Source organism: Xiphophorus maculatus, chromosome 4 (genome assembly GCF_002775205.1).
Source record: "Xiphophorus maculatus strain JP 163 A chromosome 4, X_maculatus-5.0-male, whole genome shotgun sequence".
Taxonomy (NCBI): domain Eukaryota; kingdom Metazoa; phylum Chordata; class Actinopteri; order Cyprinodontiformes; family Poeciliidae; genus Xiphophorus; species Xiphophorus maculatus.
The window spans coordinates 34,867,159-34,888,967 of NC_036446.1; the positions used below are offsets into that span (position 1 = coordinate 34,867,159).

Consider the following 21,809-nt stretch of genomic DNA (forward strand, 5'->3'; position numbering starts at 1 on the left):
TTTCCCGGTTTTGGGGGATGGTATACCCCATTTGTGAGGTACGTACCATGCTGGGTGTTTGTGCAGTTCTTCAGGAAGCACTTTTAATCCGCACTTTATTGTTTCATTCATAAACTTCATATAGTCACTGTGATATTGTTTGTCCTTTTCAAATCTCCTCTTGAGGCACTTGAGTCTGTGTTCTGCACACCTCTTGTTGTCTGGTAGAATTGGTCTATTCTCCTTAAATGGTAAAGGTAGCTCACAATGTCTATCTTCTTGAATTTTCACTCCATCCTTCGTTATGCGAAGCGTAAATCCTCTTGAGAGAGATGAGAATCTTCCACTTTCCTTTCATTAAAATCAGATTCAAGAACTTTAATCACATCTGATGGCGTAAAAACCTTTGACCTGAGTGCAACAAATGTACTGCACCTATTTAGATAACTGATCAGATGGTGGGTTAGGGGTAACGTCCTTTACAATTATCCTATGACTGCATCCAATAATGTCTCCATAGTCAACACAATGACTATTGTCCAGCTGAGATTTGTCCTTTGAGCAAAGGGCTCATTATCCTTTCCTGACACAACTTTTCTTGGTACCAATGCTTGTGAACAGTTATAACTATTAACTGTTCATAACCTATTAACAGAGCAACATCACATTCAATCAGAGGGGCAATCTCTTCAGCAAGGTGCTCCAGGTGAGGCCATGCTCTTTCTGTCTTTAGTGTGGGAATATGGCTTAAATTAGTAGGGATAAACTCTCTAGTATATGTCATTGGAAGAGGGATTCTTTTTAAAGAGTAGAAACCTCAGATTTGTAGCCCTGAGAGCCTTTGACTTGGAACAACAGTATCCTTAGATGGCAATGTAGAGAGCTTTAAGTGTACATCTATTTTTTTCTGTGTCCAGAAGGGCATATACTAGTATTTCCTGTTCTGGATTGCTTGCTGTGAATAACCAAACTGGAATCGTAGTTGTGAGATTGCTCTTATCACCTTGGATCACGTGGTTTAAGATTGCTTCACTTGATGTTTCTTTACCTTGTTCTTTGGTCTTTTTCATTTCCCTTTGTTCTTTATCACTGTCCTTATTTTTTTTAAACTCTGTCTATTTCTTCATGTAAACATGTTGGGTGGTTTCCTTTACAGGTGTTACAAATACTTCTCTTTTCACATTTCTTGGATTGGTGTCCAAAACTGAGACAGCCAAAATGTAGTCCTTTTGATTTCACAAACTTCACTCTTTTAGTTATGACTTTTTCCATTAACTTTCGACATGTCTGAATGTTGTGATTTAATCTTTCACAGAAAACACATTTGTTTATTTCTGTTCTCTCTTCTTGGTTTACTACTTGCAAACACCTTTGTGCCAACACTTCGAGCTTTGCTTTTTGAAGTCCTGCCCCCACCTTACAGCCTTCAGTCCTACATTGGCAACAAGTAAAACCAAGGTATACCTATCCCTCCTTTAGGGTGGAGGGATAGGTAAATCCCTATCCTATCCCTGTATTTATATTTGTGCAGTTGGCTGGTGTTTTTATCCTGACCAACTTACAAAAATGAGACTGTAACAGACCAAAAATAAACTATTTAAATCGGTGACCACTAGTCATGTTCCAAAAGGAATGACCAGATATTTCTCTTATTTTGATTCATATTCTTTCTGACAATACACATAGACCACAAAAAGTGAAAAAGTCTTAATCCAGATTACCCTATGCCACTTCAGCCACTAAATTTGGATATGTGTGTGTTCTACAGAGGCAGAGTGGACTGACTGGTTTGACAGGGACGATGAAAGGGGATCTGGAGACTGGGAAATACTGTTTGACCTGCGCAAAGCTTATCCAGATCAACTGTGTAGCAGTCCATTGGACATCCAGGTAAATGTTGACTGTCCATATTGCATTTTCATGCATTTGTATTTGATACTAAGTAAAGAAAACAATTATGGAAAGCATCATGAAATAAGTTTGGCTTCAGTTTTTCATACTTTTGTGCGATGTTAAATATCTAATTGTGCGACTAAGAACATTCCATAATAGTTCCCAGGATAAAGGGACAGCAGCGAGTTAATTGCAGCACATGTATGACCGCTAGACAAGAACGTAGAGGGATTTTTTATATTGCTGGTCACAATGAGATTCAAGGATAAGAAACAACTAGGATTAACTAGGGTCTTTTGTGATTTTTCCTTCAGTCCCCATGGGGAAGGACTGAAGGATGGGGATAGAGTCCCCATTCCTTAGAAATTCAGCAGGATAGTTAGAAAAGATTATTCTTTTCCACAAAGGTGAGAGATTGAGCATCTATCAAAGTAGATTTGCAAGGAAAGCCACGCATCACACTAACTAACTGTTCATATAGTGTCATGACCAAAAATTTTGACTTGGTGAAAATCCAGATTCAAAGAATCACTGCAAGGTTAACTAGCTTACAGTGTGAGGAATCTGGTTTTTCTCATATATACTCATGTCATCCAAACACCCTAACTGAGGTGAAGTCTTGGTTGAAATCTAAGCGACCCTCCTGTAGGATTTAATGACGTGTATGGGAAATGTGACATATAAAACCAGACCTCGCTGTGGTCTATATGAGGACAGATGAAAAAAATTTAATAAGTTCAATATTGCTTAGCTCTTAGAAACTGAAACTCATATTACTTAGATTTATTTATCATTTGTCATAATTTTAGTATGGCTTATACATGCACATGCACGCATACACACATATTTTTTGTTTGTTTTGTCATTGGGTCATTGGGTGTTTCAGGTCTTAAATCATCAGAAACCCTCACCAACTGAGGGTGGTCAATCCCCAGGTTGTGTCCAAGCAGGGTGCTAGTTCTGCTCATGCAGCCATGTTTCAGAAAAGCACATGATACTACATTCCTTGTACACAATGGGGGAAATCCTGGGGGGTCGAAGGACCCCTTTGGCCCCCCAAACTTGGAAAAGTCTAGAATTGTCCCTCCCCAAAGTAATCATGAAAGAAACCTTTGTATTTAAACAATATCAATATAAAGAGGCAATAGAAATAAAGACCAAATTAAATCTGCCATACTTCTAAGAAAAAAATAAGAATAAATTTTTAGGTCCACCCCCACCACCGTTAAAACAATGATTTACTCCAAAGTGTGGGAGGAGCAACAGCAGCACTGCAAGGCACAGGCTCCGTCAGAGCCGCTGTAGTGAGAAGCTAGCTGTGGCTCTGTAGCACAAATAACAAATCCCTTCAGTAAGTAAATAGAGAAATAGACATTTAACACCTTTTATTTACTTTCATTGCTCAATAGGGTGAAATACATTAACAGTAAAAATCAGACTATAGTTCGTTATTTCATTACTTTTGATAAATCATGATAAACGGCCACATTATGCTTTGGAAGTCAAAAGTAGCAAAACTGGCTACATTGCTTTCATAGACTTAGCACTTTTCTGTCAAAGGTAGCCAATATTTTAATTATATTTAACTCTCTAACTCTTACATTAATGAGAAGATTTTGAAACGGGAGGGAGCGGCTGAGCGTTACCACTAGCCGATAGCTCTGTATGGGAGTCGGGAGCAGAGGCGCTATTGCAGAGCAGCCGACAGTAAAAAAATAAAGTATGCCTTACCATCTTCAACGTAGAGCCATAAAGCCACAAATTAAAATCTTTTTTCCCCCGACATTATCTTTATTGGTTTTTCAAAAATGCTTTCAATAATATACATGACATAACTGTGCTCTCATATCAAAGGAAAAGTCAAGGGTAGTTATATTATTGTCCAGCATTCAACTTGTTTTTCCTTGCAAGCCAGGACATTATGAGATATCTTAGAGCAGCAATTATTACATACAGAGTGTATGAGAAGAGAAAAACAATGCCCCAACCCCAAAACCCCTGACAACCCTGAGAAAAAACAACAATTACAATTACAACGGTTTCTCTATTTTCCAGGAAGTAGCCCAAATTATTTTAGTATTGTACATAGTTCAGAAAATACAAACTCAAATATATAATTCAGAGTGAACAAGTCAAGTATACAAATAAAGAAGATTAACTTAGGACACTGTAGGGGACCACCGGTAACTATACCTTATCCACCCCACCCATCATATCCATGCTCACTATATATTCCATAAGAGGACCCCAAAAATTTTGAAATATTGATAGTTTCCCTTTTATAATGCAAGTAATTTTTTCCATTGGTAATGTTGTGAGGACATTTCATTTATCCAGTTAATGAATTTTGGTTAACTGGTACTCTTCCAGGAGAGTGCTATGACTCTTTTTTGCAACTAGTAAACATAAATCCACGGCAGTAATAATTTTTTTGGACATATGATGTAAATATACTGGGGTAGAGGGAGAGGTACAGAACAATTTTCAGTATTCACCCAAGGCAAAAGAGATTTATCTGTAAATCTCTCTTGCCCAATAGTACCAAAGTGGATTGAGGCACCTGAGGCCTCCTCTATCATACGGTAGGTACAAAAGTGATAAACATAACCTCGGTCATCTATTGTTCCACAGAAAGTGAAAATGTTTTTTAAGACCGAAAATAAATTGGCAGGGAGTGGCAATGGGATGTTCTGAAACAAATACAGAAGTTTGGGCATTATATTGGATTTAAGGACATTGATTTGTGCTATAAGTGACAAGGGCAGGTAGTTCCATCTATCCACAGAGGCAGCAATTGAGTTTGGGGTTATAGTTAACCGCAACAATGTCATTTATATGTGGTACTATCCTAATCCCCAAATATGTAAAACAATCTACCTTTTTGAATTGGAAATAATTCCCTCTGTTTCTTTCTTCTGAATAACATTAATGAAGATTTGTCTTTATTTACTTTATATCCTGATATTCAAACATAAAGATCTAAAATCTTTATTATTTTGTGAAAAATCAAGTGGGACACAATCGTGAGGTGGAACTAAATTTATTTGATATTTTAAACTTTTTAAACAAGTAAACTACTGCAAAGTGCGGTGTGCAATATTATTTGGCCCCTTTACTTTCAGTACAGCAAACTCACTCCGGAAGTTCAGTGAGGATCTCTGGATGATACAATGTTGTCCTAAATGACTTATGATCATAAATAGTATCCACCTATGTGTAATCAATCGTAAAATCTTGGAAATGCACCTACTCTGTGATAGTCTCAGGTTTGTGTTTAAAGTGCAGAGAGCATCATGAAGACCAAGGAACACACCAGGTAGGTCCCAGATACTGTTGTGGAGAAGTTTAAAGCCGGATTTGGGTACAAAAAGATTTCCCAAGATTTAAACATCTCAAGGAGCACAGAGCAAGCGATCATATTGAAATGGAAGGACCACTGCAAATCTACCGGCCGTTCCTCTAAACTTACATCTGGGACAAGGAGAAAACTGATCAGAGATGCAGCCATCATGGTCTGGGCCTGGTTAAAATTGATGGGAAGATGGCTGGATGGAGCCAAATACAGAACCATTCTGGAAGAAAATCTGTTGCAGTCCGTAAAAGACCTGAGACTGGGAGGAAGATTTATCTTCCAACAAGACGATGATCCTAAACATAAAGCAAAATCTACAATGGAATGGTTCACAAATAAAGGTGTTTTAATGGCTAAGTCAAAGACCTGAATCCAATCGAGAATCTGTGTTAAGAGATGAAAACTGCTGTTCTCCATCCAACCTCACTGAGCTCCAACTGTTCTGCATGGAAGAATCTGCAAGAATTTCAGTCTCTTCATGTGCAAAACTGATAGAGACAAACCCCAAGCGACTTGCAGCTGTAGTCACAGTAAAAGGTGGCGCTACAAAGTATTAATGCAAGGGGGCTGAACAATATTGCACACCCCACTTTCCAGTTTTTTATTTGTTAAAAAAAGTTTAAAATATCCAATAAATGTCATTCCACTTCACGATTTTGTCCCACTTGTTGTTGATTCTTCACAAAATAATAAAAATTTTAGATCTTTATGTTTGAAGCCTGAAAAGCGGCAAAAGGTTGAAAAATTCAAGGGGGCCGAATACTTTCGCAAGGCACTGTAGTTGCACCAACACCTGTACTCATTAATTCTGAGATGTTGGTCATTTGGAGGGTATCTAGGAAAACATTTTGCTCTTGTTACTTATGCGTTATGTCTGAGCTGCATAATTTTTCAAAAAAAGACCTTAAGAGTTTAATTGATTTCGGACTTTGGCGGTGGTGACTTTGGTGTGCTCCTGCAGGGATGGCTCTTTTTTCGATTATTGCCAGGCACTTTTTCTCGGCTTTGACCCCACACAATATAAGTAATCTTTACATTGTGCACAATCTTTGTTTGGTCACTAAAATGCCACCAAAGCCTGCTAAAGGGGGGAATTTGATCCAGACTCACCTGCGGCCTGCTCCTCGTGGTGAATCCTCAACCTATACTGAGTCGTCTCCTCCTGTTTCAGAGGCCGCGGCCCGGGCCGCTGCAGTTAGCAATGTCAGCAATCTTAAAAAGGAGCTTCTTGCGGCTCTTCAGGATGACTTTACTGTTACACTTAAAGTGGAGTTTCATGCTGTGCTTGGTGAAAGTCTATCTTCGATGAAGTCCGAGCTGCTAACCTTCAAAAAGGAATTGTCCTCTGGCCTGTCCACGGTGCAGGAGAGTTTCACAGGGCTAAAGGTAACAGTTGTTGAGATGGAGAAATCCCTATCCACCTGCGCTGATGACATTGTTAGCCTCCAGAAAAAAGTGGACAGCCTTACTAAAACTGTGGCATAGTTAGAGGATAAATGTGGAGTCCTGGTCCCGGTGAAGTGATCTAAAATATATTCACATCTGAAGCGCTTAAACTCTGACATAGTATTTCTTCAGTTCAATTCAATTCATCCTATCAGCAATCGATGACTTTCTTATGTTTAACAAGAGCGACACAGTCTCTTTCTCATTATGAGAAACGGTAAAAGTCTATCTTCGTGGCCAGATTATTTATTTTTCAGCTAATTTTAATAAAAATCTGCAAGCTAAGATATCAGAAATTTCAACAAAAATTCAGAATATTGACAGACAAAAGGCATTAATCCGTCACAGGCTTTATTGAAGAAACGACAGGATCTGCAGACTGAACTTCATCTCCTAACAACATCTGATGCGGAGCATCTCTTCGTTTGATCTCAGGCTACTTATTATGAGCATAGATGGTGAAAAGCCAAATAGGCTTCTAGCACATCAACTAAAATGAAATGCTAGCTCTCGCATGATATCGCAAGTCAAAGATCAGTCAGGCAATCGCGTTTCCGATCCTGTTTCTATCAGCGACATCTTTAAGAGATTTTATTGCGATCTATATAAATCTGAATTATAATCAGACTCAGATGAGTTATTTGCCTTTCTTCAGAATATTGACATTCCCAGGATAAATAAATTGATTTCAGATCAACTTGACGCTCCCATTAAATTGGAAGAAATATTTATATAAATCAAAAATATGCAGAGTGATAAAGCGCCCGGCTCAGACAGACTCCCTGCTGAGTTTTTCAAAAAGTTTAAAGACAAGTTAGCCCCTCTTCTTGATGTTTATAATGAATCACTGGGGCGTGGCCTGTTGCTCCCCACCCTAGCTCAGGCTTCAATTTCACTCCTGCTGAAGAAGGGCAAGGATCCTACTGCTTGCGAGTCTTACAGGCCCCTGTCACTCTTAAATGTGGATTTTAAGATTTTGGCTAAAGTCCCGCGTACTCAGCTTGAGATGGTTCTTCCTCAGATTATTTTGCAAGAACAGAATGGATTCATCAAAGGCCGCCTGTATAGGCCTCGCCAGCCAAATGATACTAGCTATCCAAACAGCTAAACAGAATAAATGCAGAAACTCCCCAGACTCAGGGATGACATCTTGAATGACATACATTTTCTGTGAAACTGTAACAGGATAAACAAAGGGATACATATAAGTATCATTGCTGCAGTAACAATGACCAATCACTGCATACACCATTTGTATACACAGACTAGTGGTCTTAGTTAGCTTAGCAACAGGCCGAATTTACTACTAACATAAAAATACATAATTCCTCTACAAATGAAGGTGTCTGCAATAACTATTCTCATATGTGATTAATTCAGCTTATATTACTCACAGATGATGCTTTAGCAGGCAAGAAAACAACATAAGCAGGGCTGAGAAACTGCCATGTGGCTGCAACTGTGCTGTACATCAGTGGTCCCCAACCGGTACCGGTTCGTGGACCAATTGGTACCGGCAGAGTACATATACAAAGTACAGAGTACAAAGAATTACATATTTCCGTTTTATGTATTATGTTAGTCTAGAGGAGCTTTTATTTTGAAAATCCTTTAACTGGATTCTCTCAGTAACGTCTTGCACGCCAACATTGAGTCTACAAGCACCAAAATGAGTAAGAAGCAGATCAGATGTCTTTGGAAAGTTTCTTTGCGAAGGGAAAAGGCCCAGAGAAGAGACAGGAGAATGGATTTATCCCAGACCAGTAGGTGATTCCCACATTTTAAACCCGCTCTACATGATATGGTGACCGGATCGTTAATGAGGCAATGAAGCCTTCAAACTGCTTCATCACGTAGAGACCAAGCACCCTGTGCATAAGCAACACTTCGGGTGTCATTGTCTCTCATCACTCCCAGATGGAACCGTCTCGGTGCAGAGAAACGAGGTTAGGGTTCCCATTAGTTGTTATCGTAAGTTAAAATTTTCACGAAAGTGAAATGTTCCTTTTTGTGGCGCATCTGTATCTTATTTTGAAGGGATATGTAAACGTTACCATAGCGACGTCAGAGAGCGTTAGGGCAGTGGTCGAGACGAGAGGAGTAGAGCTTGTGAGTTTTAGGTCTGGTTCACACGGCAGGATTTAAGGATTGTCGGCCGATTTTGTGACCACACATGACACGAGCCGATAAAAGTCCAACAGGTTTGATCGGTACGTGTGTCCATCCACACCGAATCCATTCACGAACATCCCGATTCCAGAAGAAAATCCAGTAAAACCCCCAACATACCATACGTGAATTTAGAATAATCAAACACAGATGACAATGTAGAAGCAGTAGTGATAGTTTGTGGACTCATTTTAAGCGATAAAAGACGGCGGGAGCAGCTGCTCTATTTGCTGCACTATGACTTGGAGGTGAGTTATGTTTTTTGTAGTTGACATTTTTAACTGAATAAACATAGTCACAAATAATAAACATGTATAAAATGAACTTTACATATAGTAATAAACATTTCCACATATCACTTCCGATGTCGACCGGACTCTCAGTTGCCATGTCAATTGTTTGGGATTCCCTTCCGTTCTTACGTCATCGCGCTTTCTGATTGGCTGTCACATTCAACAGGCTGCGTCTCGCTCCCAGTCAGGGAAAACCCCATAGGCTGCTAAAATCAAGCCAATCAATGTTGAATATGCCCGATTATAGTTTAGGCATATTCAACACACCACTCACTGCAGGACGTTGTAAGATTGTCGTAAAGGGAAAATCAGGGCAAAAAAAAAAAAGGCTTTAGCTTAGGTTGACCATATTTTAATTTGGGTAAACCAGAACACCTTGGAGAGGGCAGGGGGCTCTGAAAACGGGGAAAGTCCATACATTTGCGCTTTTGCATGTTGTTTGCGTACTGACAGGCACGCTATCTATCTTCTGATTAAGAACAGGGTTGCCTGCACTGACACGGCTCAGGGATTACGTCACACGCAGCGCCGTGCGCAGTGCCCTAGTGCCTGTAAATTTAATGGTCCAATGAAGGAAATTAAAAAAAACAGGACATTTCCTCACTTTCTAAAAAAAACCCGGGACGCCCGGGACAGGGCGTGAAATATGGACATGTCCCGGGAAATGCGGACAACATGCAGAAGCATTATCTGATGGTCCCGGGCCACAGCAAAATTGCCAAGTCTTGACCGGTCCGCGGTAATAAAAAGTTTGGGGACCATTGCTGTACATCATGTTTTCTACTTTTTGTACTTCCTTTTTGATAATTACCAAGAATGCCCACTAGATGGCATTGTTTAGCACAAAATAAGATAACAGTAAAAACAGTGGACATGACACCGGCAGTTGTTTTTTTAATATTTGTACGCTATTGAATACAATTTTTTCAGCTCATTGCCCCGCATCTCCTGAGGTGATTGTTTCTCTTGATGCCGAGAAGGCCTTTGATCGAGTAGGCTAAACAGTCTCTGCGCTTCTTCTCTATCTGTGTGCCAATAACGTTACGGTATTTAAATATACTTAATACAGCTTTCAAATTTTGGCAAATATTTTGGCCCAGAAGAAAAAAGAGCGACAACTACCCATAACTATGTTCTTCTCTCAAAAAGAACACACCTGCACCACAGGCTTCAGATGAAAAAGACACTAAAGACACTGAACTTCGTGTTGATGATTAAAATGATTATTTTACTGTAGTTATTGGTAACACAGCGTTATATTTGTTTTAAAAAATGCTTGGGCCTGAAAACAGGTTTTGTTCTTTGGTTTCAGTGTAGAGCAGGGGTCTCAAACTCACGGCCCACGGGCCAACTGCGGCCCTCAGGACGATAGTTTGTGGCCCCCGCCTTAATATGAAAGTTTAATGTTAGTGCGACCCGCGAGTTTGATATACTTGGCACTTTTCAGTGTTGTATGCGGAGCTGAACAAACTTACCAATCACGGTGGAGTATATTGCTCTCGGGGGCGGGACATCGGCCGGGCCTATTTGCATTTTCTATTTGTCATTATTTGCATGCGGTACATGCGCAATTTCCGCGGCCGCTCCCGCTTCACGTGCTTCAGCATCCAGTCTAGACCCGGAAGTTGCTGATCAGTGTAACGTAATTAAGGTTAGGCGCTGTAACGCTTGGGTTGTGTTTAAGGAAGGAGAGGAGGCGGCAGATTCGTCAGGACGGTCAAAAACTCACAACCACACTGGTACTGGGAATTCCACAGTGTTGTCCTTTAATAAATACGCTCTTCACCAACCTTACAAAGCCCGGCTGAACGGCTGCTACATTATCAGACATGAAAATTGAGCAGCGTCCAAACAACCTGTAACATTACTAAAAAGTTAGGGAGCTAACATGTCCGTCTAGCACGTTTCTCCCACGCTCTCGCATACTTCTGACATCATTAGCAATACTAGATACTAGTATCTTAAAGAGACACTACACAATTACCGCTGTTACAGCGCCTGACTACGGCCAAATATGGTAATAGGCAATCAGAAAGGTTCGGCTAAGGAGACCATGTGTGTGAATGCGGCCCAGCCTCACCCAGACTCTACCTCCAGCGGCCCCTGGGTAAATTGAGTTTGAGACCCCTGGTGTAGAGTATTTAGCTATGCTTTATAATAATAGTAAAAAAAAAAGGTAACAATTTCACGGATTTCACCTATCATGGGTTCTGTTCGGAACGCAACCCCTGCTAAAAACAAGGGTTCACTGTACCTCTTTGCCGTTCTCAGTAGGTTTGATTTTGGAGAAAGGTTTCTCCAAAACCTAGGTAGACAGGCTTGTCCTCTTTCTCCCCTCCTGTTTGCCTTAGCCATTGAACCTCTGTCTGTTGCCCTGAGATCCCTCTCTTCTTTTCATGGAATTATCCGCTCTGGTGTTGCACTTAAATTGTGTTTATATCAGGGGTGGAAACTAAAAATTTTCTCCACCGGCCACAGTTGCTGGTAGAGAAAATTTTTTACCGGCCACTCAGATATTTCACCAACCACTGTTTTTTTTTCTTTTGATTGCAGACCCCACAAGTACAAGCAAATTATAGAAAATGTATGATTTATTCTTGGAAACCAATTTACTGACAATAAGTTTACCACACAGATGTACGTATACAGAATAATTTAACACAAAGCATGGACCCCTTAACAGGGTTGTAGTACAATAAGTTAATTTGAAGTAATTACTAAGGGCAAACTTTAACTACACAACCCTAACATTCTTGCAATCATATGTTGAACATTTCCAAATTTTGGCAACAACTCACCCAGATAGTATTTATCAAAAATGTGTCTAGTCATTTTAAAAATATTTTTAAATTGTATCAATAGCTACAGTATTTTCTAACTGTTTTATTTGTTTTCCTTTACTTATTACAATTATTACTAAAATATCTCAGAATGTGTTTGTTACATGCAGTGGTGGCTGCATGTAGGATTTCCCCCCCATTTCAGGTTGTTGCTGAGCTCTGGCAGGTTAAGCAGGCCCAGCTGGTTTCACTCTGCCACTTGATTAGCACATTATAAGGCCAGCTGGGAACTGATTTTCAGGGCCTGTTTGCCAATTGGGCAGCATGTGTGCCGCAGCTCTGTGGTGCTGTGATGGAGGAGTTGTTGTTTGCTAGAAACCCTGGTTTTTGTTGTTACTCTCCCCTTAATTTTCTTTTAGGTTCTCATTTTTGCCTTTGAGATTTCTTCAGATTACTCTTAAAGAATAAAACTTTAACCTTACCCTCCTGGTTTTGTCTCTTCATTTTTCCCTGGTTTATCTATTGTTACAGCCCCATCCAATATCCATAGACTGCCTTGGGGATGTAACAGTGTTCATTATTAATTCCATGGGCCATCATCATCATTATCATCATTCTTGTGTTACTCCAGAGTTTTTCTGACTACATAGTATTAGCTTCCCCCTCACACACACCTGCCTTCCTGCCTGCACAAAACTTTTTCTTTATGAACATTTTCACTCCTTCTTACCAGGCAGCAGCAGCTAATCTGAACTCTTCCTCAATCTGTCCCTGGTCACGTCTCTCTCATCATCCTCCTCCAACAATAATAAAGCCCCTGAATCACCAATTCCTTCTCATTGTCCGCTACTGAATCGCCTCCAACTGTCAAAGTTGGTGTGGTAATTAACACATCAAATAGTTTGACACATTTTTCTGAATGGGTTTATGTGCTTTTTAGCTTTTGTGGTAGTTTTTCTGACCCGGCCCGTCTCATCTCCGCTCACTTTGCTCGGACTCCGGTTAGCTGAAATGACACCATTAATAAACTTAGAGGGGAGGAGCGGGCCAAGGCAGACTGAGGGATTTATTGGATAAGCCCAATGTCCGTCAATAAAATCAACCAATGGGCTGTCGCGGTTAAATGAGATTTAATATAATTTTTTTGTTAAATTATGACAGCGTAGGGTCGCTAGATATGGACAGTAAATGCATCAGTGTGGACTCCAGACAGTCAGTCCTCCCCTGGACAGAAGTTCAAACTGAATGGAGCTTTTTTTGTTGTTGTTCAAATTGTCAACCCACCACAGTGGCGGTTGCGTTGCTCCAATTTACACGCCACTTCATACTTTTACCCGCATTTGGCCAGTGGCGTCTTCTACCTTTACCCCTACTTTATAGGCAGATGACCTTTTCTTGTACATTTCGGATCCTTTATGTAGTCTTCCTCTAATTTTAAAAATTCTTGAAAAATGTGGATCTTTCTCTGGCTATAAAATGAATCTACTTAAAAGTGAATGCTACCCAGTACATTCATTAGCTTTAGGACGTAAGCAGTCTGACATTCCTTTTAAACTCAGCCCCTCAGGTTTTAGGTACTTGGGAATTAATATTACATGTACTCTGCCCTCAATGTTTTCACAGAATTTTGTCCCCTTGGTCTTTCAAATCGCATCAGATCTTCAGAGGTGGAACTCTCTCCCTCTTTCTTTAATTGGCAGGATTAATGTTATTAAAATGAATGTGTTACCCAGATTTCTTTTTTGATATCAATGGTTTTTGCCTAAACAGTTCTTCAAGTTCTTGAATCAGATGGTTTCTTCTTTTTTATTGAGTGGAAGGGCAGCCCAGACTGAGACTTTCTCTATTGCAACAGTTCACAAAAATGGTGGTCTTTCCCTACCCAGTTTTTCAATGTATTACTGGTCTTCACATATTCATAAATTGATTTATTGGCTAAATTCACCTGATCTGATGTAAACTTGAAATTCAATCAATTTCTGCATCTTTGTCACCTGCCTCAATTATCTATTCAGAGATAGAGATAAATCTTTATTGTCATTGTCACAAGGACAACAAAATTTAAAAGGTGCCATCAGTCGGTGCATATGCTTAGAAACAAAAAATAACTGTCTCACAATTCACACACAGTGTAAGAACTAACAAATAACTGGTAACAACCCCCCGAAAAAAAACAAAAAAAAACCCTAATAAATAAGAACAGCCACATTCTCACATACATCATTTATGATGATTAATGGTTGTTATTGATTGCATTTAGTTTTGTTATTGCTAAGTAAAAACTGTCTCTGAGACGATTGGTTCTTGTTCTGGTTGCTCTGTATCTTCTGCCTGAAGGCAGCAGTGTGAACAGAGAATGTCCGGGGTGAGAAGTGTCCTTTGTGATGTGTTGTGCTTTTCTTAGGCAGCGGTCGCTGTGCAGGTCCTCCAGTTAGGTCATCACTACCAATTAAATTATCCTCTGTTACTGCAAATCCTACAGTGCTGTCTGCACTTAGGATCTGGTCACAATCTAGGTCCTATTTCAAATTTGTGTCTCCCTCTAATAAATTGCCATTGTTACAGAAAATTATCTACTTTATCCTGCAGCTACTTATGCTGCTTATAGAGGCATTAGAACAATGAGAGATATTTACAAAGATGGTTTATTTCTTAGTTTTTCAGAGTTGTCCCCAAAATTTAACCTGAATGTTTCTCTATTTCCAAATTAGACATTGTGTTTCATCGCTGTTTACAAATTTTCTAACTCTCCCTGCTGACCCACCATGGGTTGACCTTCTATTTTTGAGGCCTAATCTGAAATGACTCCTTTCTAATATATATGGAAAACTTATGGCAATTGAGTCCAACTCATTTGGTAAAACCAGAACTGCTTGAGAACGTGAATTGGGCATTTAAGTGTCTGATTCATGGTGGGATAAAGTTATTCTCAGCATATGTCGATGTATCAGATTACAGCTTGTACAGTTTAAAGTAAAAAAAAAAAAATAGAGTTCACTTCTCAAAATCTCGTCTGTCTAAAACAGGGGTGGGCATAGCTGGTCCTCGAGGGCCGATGTCCTGCAACTCTTAGATGTCTCCCTGGTCCAACATACTAGAATACAACAGCTGAATCACCTCCTAAGTGCAGTCAAGTTCTCCAGAGTCCTGCTAATGACCTTATTATTTGACTCAGGTGTGTTGAAGTAGAGATACATGCAGGAGACCGGTCCTCGAAGCCTGGAGTTGCCCACCCCTGGTCTAAAATCTAAAATTTTCCCTTCAATTCTAGATCGGTATGACAGATGCCGGACCTCACCTTGCAACTTAAGTCATATGTTTTTCTTCTGCCCAAGCTTATGTAAATTTTGGAGTAATTTATTTTCCATACTCTCAGGGATTTTTAGAATCCAGATCCAACGTGATCCACTAATTGCCATTTTTGGAGTTCCAGTGACCACACTTATCCTGTCCCCCAGTAGGGGGAGATCTTGGCTTTCTGTTCTCTTCTCGCCATGCGCTGTATTTTACTCTTCTACAAATCTCCTACACCTCCATCTACATCACAATCGCTGATTACTGTAAGAATGTTTTTGAAGATAGAAAAAATGTCATTAACAGTGAAGGGTGGTTCAGCAAAAATTACTCACAAGTGGACACCCTTTGTGGAATACATAAAATCTCTGCCTTCATAATACGTAGATTGATATAACTGACCCATCATGTGACTAAGTTTAAAAAATAGGTAAAACATTTTTTACCTATTGGGGTGGCTCTCCAATGCCACCCCCCACTCTTTATCTTTTTATTTTTTTATTATTATTATTTATTTATTATTTAGGTATTTATTTGTATTCATTTTTTTCTTGTTTTTGTTATCTCAATATGGTGATTTATGTTCATTAGGGGGGGACAAAAAAATCGGAGTAATCATGTAAGTTTTGCAAAATGTATGTAATGTCAATAAATGCATAATCTCCTGATAAACAAAGAACCAAAAAAGGTTCATTGATTTCTAATGAATCAGCAATAATCTGTCCCTTATTATTTTCAACTGAAGTAATATTTTTCTCATTTTGTAATTGTCGGCTTTGCCAGGCTAATAATTTCCCAGGTTTTTCTCCTTGATCATAGAGTGGCTGCTTAAGATGCAAAAGTTGTGAGGCGGCTTTTGAGGCAGAAAGTTTGTTATACTGTGTTGTTAGTATCAGAAGTTTTTTTTATGGATGTTTTGGGATAGCGTTTGATAATAATCCCTCTCAAGCAGATCAATTTCTGCTGCCAATTCTTGTTTTTTGATAAGTTAATTTTGTCTTTTAACTCGTAAAGCTAATTATTTGACCACTGATAGGCCTTAAAGGCTTCCCACCTCGAAGAGGGTGGTGTTTCATCTGTGTTGATATCCAAATAGATGTTAATTTGATTATCTATGAAAAACATAAATTCTGGGTGTAGCAGCCATTTTTGTTTAAATCTCCACTTAGGATGGTCTCTGCTTAGTCTTAAATCCTCATAGATAAGTGAATTTGGTGCATGGTCAGAAATTAAGATGCTATCATATTGACAGTCTTTTATTTTGTCTCAAAATGGCAGAAATTAAAAAGTAATCAGTATGTGAATGTGATTTATGTGTATTTGAATTGCTATTCAAGAATTTTAAACTCTTGGGATTCATGTTCCTCAAAATATCCATCAAATTAAGTTCCTTCATAAAGTGTTGAATTGTTTGTCTACTTTTAGAATGAGAGTTGTCAGTACCTGAATTTCTGTCCAGTTCTGGGTTCATTGTGCAGTTAAAAACTCCTGCTATAATATAGACAGAGATGAAATTGTAAGAAAGAGATTTTGAAAAAACTTTGGGTCATCAACATTTGGGGCATAAATACTTATCATATTTATTTTTTCTGTGATAAGTGTGCCCTGTAGAATAATGTACCTCCCAGCCCTGTCTTTAATAACCCTTGTCAAATGGAATGGTATGGATTTATGAATCCAAATCATAACCCCTCTTGCCTGGGAAGTAAAAGGTGCTGAATATATACCGCCCTGGCACCTCCTGCCAATCTTTGCCTCCTGACCAGACAACAGGTGAGTTTCCTGAAATAACACAATATCAGAGTGCATAGATTTCACCCTACTCATTTTCTGTTTCACTTTTTTCAGTTTTTGTAATCCCCTGCAGTTCCAAGAAGACATTTTAATTCTTAACCCACAATACATACCGTGTGATACTGAATGGGCTCCTTAGTATTTTCAAATTATTTACAGATAAATAAACCAAGAACACCTGGATGTTAAAACTACATCCATAATAATGAACAATGAGCCCTTTAAACTTCAAACTCTGTTGCCCACCCTCCTCCCCCTTCAATATTGTGGTACCCATCTAACGGCTGAAGGCTGTTCCACACAAAAGTAAGGACCAACCAACTGTGTCTGAATATTTTTGCGTCCAAAAAATAAGAAATAAGTAACTAAAAATAGGCTATTGGCTGTGAGCCTCTGGCATAGCATACATAAAATATAATAAGAAAATTATTTATCCTTATTTATTTTACTTAACTTTAGGTACCATAATTGTCCATCCCTATTAATATGTTGTGATAAAATGATGTCGTCATTGTCTTTCACAGCTCTGCTTCTGTTTTCAGAGTCCTTACAAAGTTCTCTACTTCAGCTGGTTGGTTAAAGATGCGAGACTGACCGTTGTGTGTCACCGGCAGTTGAGCGGGAAGAATCATGCCATATTGTAATCCCCATGGCACAAAGTTGTCGTCTCATGCTGTCAAACTCTTTCTGTTTTTTATGCACACCAACTGCGAGGTCCTCATAAAATCACACTTGGTAGTTCTTTGTCCTGGCGGCTCTTATCACAGTTGCTTTATCCCTGTAGTTTAAGAACTTCATAATAAGAGTCCTTGGTGCAGCGGCGTTTGATGTGCTTTTCTGGCTAAGCCGGTGTGCTCACTCCAGTGTCAGAGTGGTGCATAGCGGTACCAGGTTCAGAGCCTCTGGTAGCCACTTTTCCAGAAAGGCGCAGGCATCCTCTACCTCCACCCCCTCAGGAAGGTTAACCAGTCTCAGATTATATTGTTGCAATTTGGCCTCCAAGTACAACACTTTCCCTTCCAGCTCTTTATTTTTATTTTCGAGGACCTGTACCCTAGCTTGTAGACTGGTTGATGTTATCCTCTGCTGTATCCTCTGTCCTCTGCTGTATGCTCTGTCCTCTCAAAACTTGTCTTTAGTCAGAGCCTTAAGTTTTTCTAAAGGCGTAGCAGAGACAAGATCTGTGACTCTGAACCAAACTGATATCTAAATAACATTTGAATCTTAGTTTGACTTCTTTGGGTCTCAACAGGTTGTTCACTGAGAAAAAAAAACACATTTGATATGCATTGCTATTTACCAGTCATTTTTGGTCTTGCAGCTTGAACACAATAAAAAAAAATTTTAACCACATTTTACATTATAGTTCACTGTAACTTTACCGACTGCCCCAAAGTTGCTCCTAAGAACTTTCCCAATTTATGGGCCTCTCAATAATGAAATGGGATTTGCTAACTTCCTTGTACGCTTTCTGGAGAAAGCTTCTAACTCTTCCATTTTTTTGGCCAGTGAGCAAATGTTTCCCATTATGACAGTGGGTATGCAGGGCTTGAATCTCTGCTGTTTAGACGCCACTTCACACAAAATGCAACAAAGCCCAAAGGCTGGAAGCAGCTTGTAAATCAAAATATATATGTTTGCCTAAAAAATACAAGTGTGAATCTTGTTCTGTGCATTTGTAGACATTGCTTTGTGTATTTGTGAATATTGATAATGTTCTAACTCCATATTCAGCTAACTGTTAAATATGGAGAATCATTAGACACAAGACAATGATTATAAATTCAGCAGCACATCCACATCAAATTTCCTAAAAATGAAAATAAACAAGTCCTGTCAAGTCCTGAAAAAACTATCAATTGACAAAATTTCTATTTTCATCAACTGAATTAATGGAGTGAAATTTCATAAAGGGAAAAACACAGTTTTGGGCAATAAAAATCATCAGAAACAAAGTGGGTTTACTGTATTGAATGCAAGTACCTTCAGTTGCTTAGTTGACACTTTGTTTGTTCAGGTTCAAACCCATGATGGAATACCCTTCAACCAGACAGGCGATGTCATCTGCAAGATCAGCAAGGACTATGGTTTTGTCTGTCTCAACAAGGACCAGATTCATGGCCTATGTCACAACTATCAAGTCAGATTCCTCTGTGGAAAACCTGGTAATTTTCTCACCTGCTAACATTGCCTTTGAACATTCAAACACTCTCAACCATAAGGAGTGTAGTACTGTGCAACAGTAGATCTGGTTTGTCTTTTAATTACTATAAATAATTTCCATTATCCAACTCCCTTACCACCCCCCATCAAAGTAGATGGAGGCAACTTTCACTGAATATTATTTTCTGATTAATATTACCATCATTATTGTTGCTGTCTTGATTTGTATTGCAGGTTCTGTATTTATCATGAAAAGTCATTAAAAGAAAAAAAAAAACACATTACTGAATTATTATCTTCTCAGAGGAATAAAAAGGTATGTGAATAGAAATAATTTTGCAGGTGTCTATGAAAAATGCAGTGGACATTTTCTGTTGTTAGTTGCTAAGTCTTACACAAAATGGCCAGATAAAATAAGAATAAAAGTTTAAACTTTGAATTATTTGCAAAAATCTGTGCTCTAAAAAATTAAAACATTAAAACAACAACTGCAACTACAGTATGTTAATCATAGCTCTTTGTCTCTTCAGTGTTTCTGACTGTTTCTTGTGGTGCAGCTTTGTGCTGCCTTTAGGAGAATAAGATAACAGTATCATCTATAAAATTTCACCCACATGGCATTACTGTGCAAACCAGTGCTTTCAGTGAAAAAACAAAAGTTCCAGATCCTTTTAATGCCATATAAATATGGGACACAACCATGGATATTTTAAATAGACCTGTCTGTTGATTTATAGATCAATAGTTTTACTGTACAGAAATTACAAAGAATCCTAATGAATCAAATTGAAAGTGTCATGAAAAATAATATTGAAGAAATAAATAGACAAAATAAAAGCTAATTAAAAACATAAATAAATGAGAAGTTCCTTATTACTGTTATGGTGTGTAAAATATGTTTCTTCTTAGTTATAGATATGGTCTCAACAAACCCGCGGGACTGCAAAATGCCTTGCCATACCATTCCTCAGTATTTAGTTTCTTAGTTTATTCTTGCTTTTTGCTCTTCGTTCATTTCCATATACTTTCTTATTATTGGTATTATCCTTCCCTGGTTTATTGTTACGTCTTCTTTTGCTTGTCTCCTGTTATTAGTTTGCTTCCCGTTTCTATTGACACTCACCATTAATCTTTATTCATTCACCTGCTGTGCTGCCTAATCAATATGTTTCACCTGATCTGCTATTCACATAAGCTCTTGATTTTTCACTGTTCAGCGCCGGATTCTCTGTTTTTATTTCCTGAATCATATCTAGTTCATTGCTACGCCTTCCATAAGGGGACATGGAGAAAACAAAAATAAGCAATCCTGACTTATTTTCTTGAGATCCCGAGAAACGTTTTGAAAAATTGCACGTTCTTTCGGGTGAAAAGGTTGATTTCGCAATGACGGTAGCGGGGGTGGAGTTTAAACGAGAGACACAAAGGACGATTTAAAATGTTTGCTACAATCTAGAGATGTCCCAGATGAGGATATTATGCTAAAAGACATAAAGCTGAAATTGGTTTCCAATTGCAGATTCTGATTCCACCTAATTTTTCTCTATCTTTGGTGTCTTTCATCCAGTCTAGTTAAAAAAAACTACAATGCCTATAGATTATTCTGCTCTAATAGAAGCCCCCAAAAAACTTGCTAAGCCCGGTGGTCGGGGCACTGAGGCGGTCCACCGGGGTTTTGTATTAAAAGATGTTAAGTTGGCAGGAAATGTAAAATATTACTGGGTAATTATGTTAATGGAATACATTGCTGAAAATACTTACACCCACAACTATAGAATGAACAAATAAAAATAATGTAATTAAAATAAATATCAACTATTTGCATTTCTGTTAAATCCAAATGAAGTCATCAGTTAGTGAATCTAAAAACATGATGTAATGTTAGATTGTTACCATAGCAACAAGATGAAACTGTGAGTTTAATCTGATGATGTGAGCTGTTTGTTCACAAATACATCTTAGTAAGCTACAATTATAATGACTGCTTGGCCAATTAAACTATTCCCTCCTCTCAGATTTCATTAAATCCATGTTGAAACGCTGTTGTCGATGTTCTTAGCAGCAAGAGGGGACCCTAAGTCAAATTATGCTCAAGGCCTCATTCAACATTGGATTGGCCTTGCATGATGAGACCCGCAGCACTACGCATCTCTGCTGCTGGATATAGCGGGACAAGCAGGAGATTTAATTTAAATAGTAAGATCTATTAAATGGCTTTAATAGATCTTACATTTCGTGTCTACTGAGCGCCACAGAGACTGTTTTGGTTGCCCTGGCTTTATGGGACGGGTTGTTCTGATCTCTGCGCAGCAACTCTACTTGACTTTAAGTAGACAAAGCAATTGATATGCATTGTGTCAAAACAAACATAAAATAAAAACAAACCAGTGTGCTGCGCTAGTCAGGCTGAACCACCGCAATAACCCACCAAATCATCTAAACTTGCCATCAATGCAAGAGGAAGCATCACCAAGTTGCAAAAGAAGGTAGTCATTGCTGTAACCCCAAGGACTGGGATAAAGAGTTCAAAGCTCAAACAAGAATTACCTCACAATCAGACTGAGGTCCTAGCAAAGAAGCAGCAGCCATCCATAGCCATACAGAACCTGATAGAGGTTAGCCGCATTAGCAGTTTAACACGACTGG

The 21,809-nt window shown here is 38.8% G+C and overlaps 1 protein-coding gene across 3 annotated transcripts in view; it reads left to right on the top strand.

The window, feature by feature from the left end:
• cemip (cell migration inducing hyaluronan binding protein) overlaps positions 1 to 21,809 on the top strand; it is a 224,571-nt gene that overhangs the window by 74,343 nt on the left and 128,419 nt on the right. For all 3 annotated transcript variants that reach the window (XM_023332631.1, XM_023332632.1, XM_023332633.1), the window contains exons 9-10: positions 1,748 to 1,869; positions 19,018 to 19,165. In XM_023332631.1, the coding sequence (XP_023188399.1) occupies positions 1,748 to 1,869; positions 19,018 to 19,165 (270 nt within the window). The remainder of the gene's footprint in view (positions 1 to 1,747; positions 1,870 to 19,017; positions 19,166 to 21,809) is intronic.